At 41.4% G+C, this 1,489-nt stretch overlaps 1 protein-coding gene across 1 annotated transcript in view; it reads left to right on the forward strand.

The window, feature by feature from the left end:
• LOC107720097 (uncharacterized protein C17orf53 homolog) overlaps positions 1-1,489 on the forward strand; it is a 14,734-nt gene that overhangs the window by 10,281 nt on the left and 2,964 nt on the right. The window contains exon 10 of the mRNA XM_016527702.1: positions 1,047-1,058. Within this exon, the coding sequence (XP_016383188.1) occupies positions 1,047-1,058 (12 nt within the window). The remainder of the gene's footprint in view (positions 1-1,046; positions 1,059-1,489) is intronic.

Consider the following 1,489-nt stretch of genomic DNA (forward strand, 5'->3'; position numbering starts at 1 on the left):
TCTCTCTCTCTCACACACACACACACACACACACAATCACAGTGACTGAAATCAGGGGGTCACTGACTGAGCTGGTGTTCTTGGTCTGATTGCACTCTTATTTCCAGAAGTCTTTTTTTGACTTCTCTCTTTCTGTTTTTTTCTTTTGCGCTCTGAAGGTGAGATGCAGGGTACGGTTCATCGTCGCCTGGTAGAGGAAAGGCTGGGAGAGCTCAAGACAGGAGCTGTGTTACTACTCAAACAAGTAACTATATTTCAGACCTCATTATAGACTATCACAGGAAATAATATACACTTTAGATTACTCCGAGCCATGGCTTAACAGATAGCTCATGCAGAGCTGTGGTGCTTATGTGGGCATAACAAGATCGTCCTTAAATATATTTACAGATCCAGATCCTTCACTCTTCTCTATGATTCCCAGTCCTCTACTTTGTTTCTATTGAATAATGAGGCAAGAAGTCCACATAATTCTCATTACTTTTAAAGGTGGGTGTGTTTTCACCATCACACCGAAATCACTACCTAAACGTCACACCCAATAACCTTCTCAGGATATACCCACCTGATGGGGTCTTCCACAACTCCCAGCCATCCCACTCTCCACTGGTAAGTCACCTTTTGTTCTCCAGTTTATTTTTTACTTTTCTGTAGTTTTTATTTTCTAAAGCCTTTCTTCAGGTGTTTAATGAGCCTGATATGGTGGCCTCCAGCATTTTGCTTGTTTGTCTGTGAATTACCTGTCCTCAGGAGATGCTTTCTTTCCAAAATATCCCTTAAATAATTGGTGGTGTTGTCTTTGTTTTTTGTTTTGTGTTCATTTCACCCTGGTTGTTGCATGCACATGCAGGAGCTTACATTGCATAGTGAATCCACAAGGCCTGCAGGGGGCCCGGTGTCGCTGATGGAGCTCCACTTTGATGACGAAGACGACAGTGAAAATGTGTTCCTCAGTGAAATTCGGCCTCCTGATGGTTTAGACGCTGCAGCTGTCTCTAATGAGCTCTGTCAAGCACCTACAGTGTCCGGACCAACAGGAGACACAGCATGGGACACAGGTGTGTATGTTGGAGTATCATCAATTGAGCAATATCACACAAGCAACTTGAAGCAAGAGTGCCGTTTTAATCTAAAAGCAATGTACTGGCTGAAAGCTGGTGTGTTATTGAGTATGTGAGTGGAGTGACAGATTACTTTTTCCTGCTTTAAGGGTGTGTTTACTAGGGCTGGGTAAAAAAAATATTGATATCTCGGTATTAATCGATTCTCATTTTTACGGAGCGATATCGATTCTTAAATCCCAAGAATCGATTAGTCTACTCTAGCCTGTTTTCAGTTAATGGACGGAACATTGAAGGGTACTTCCCATCAAATATATCGCAATAAGCATTGTGCTTTGGTACTTTTAATATGAAACAAAGTCTCAGATTTCAAATTCTGTCCATTGTATTTTAGTATTCAAACAATAAATGTCGTTTTGGCGCTGTTT

Source organism: Sinocyclocheilus rhinocerous, unplaced genomic scaffold, assembly GCF_001515625.1.
Source record: "Sinocyclocheilus rhinocerous isolate Xijiao unplaced genomic scaffold, SAMN03320098_v1.1 scaffold273, whole genome shotgun sequence".
NCBI classification, from domain to species: domain Eukaryota; kingdom Metazoa; phylum Chordata; class Actinopteri; order Cypriniformes; family Cyprinidae; genus Sinocyclocheilus; species Sinocyclocheilus rhinocerous.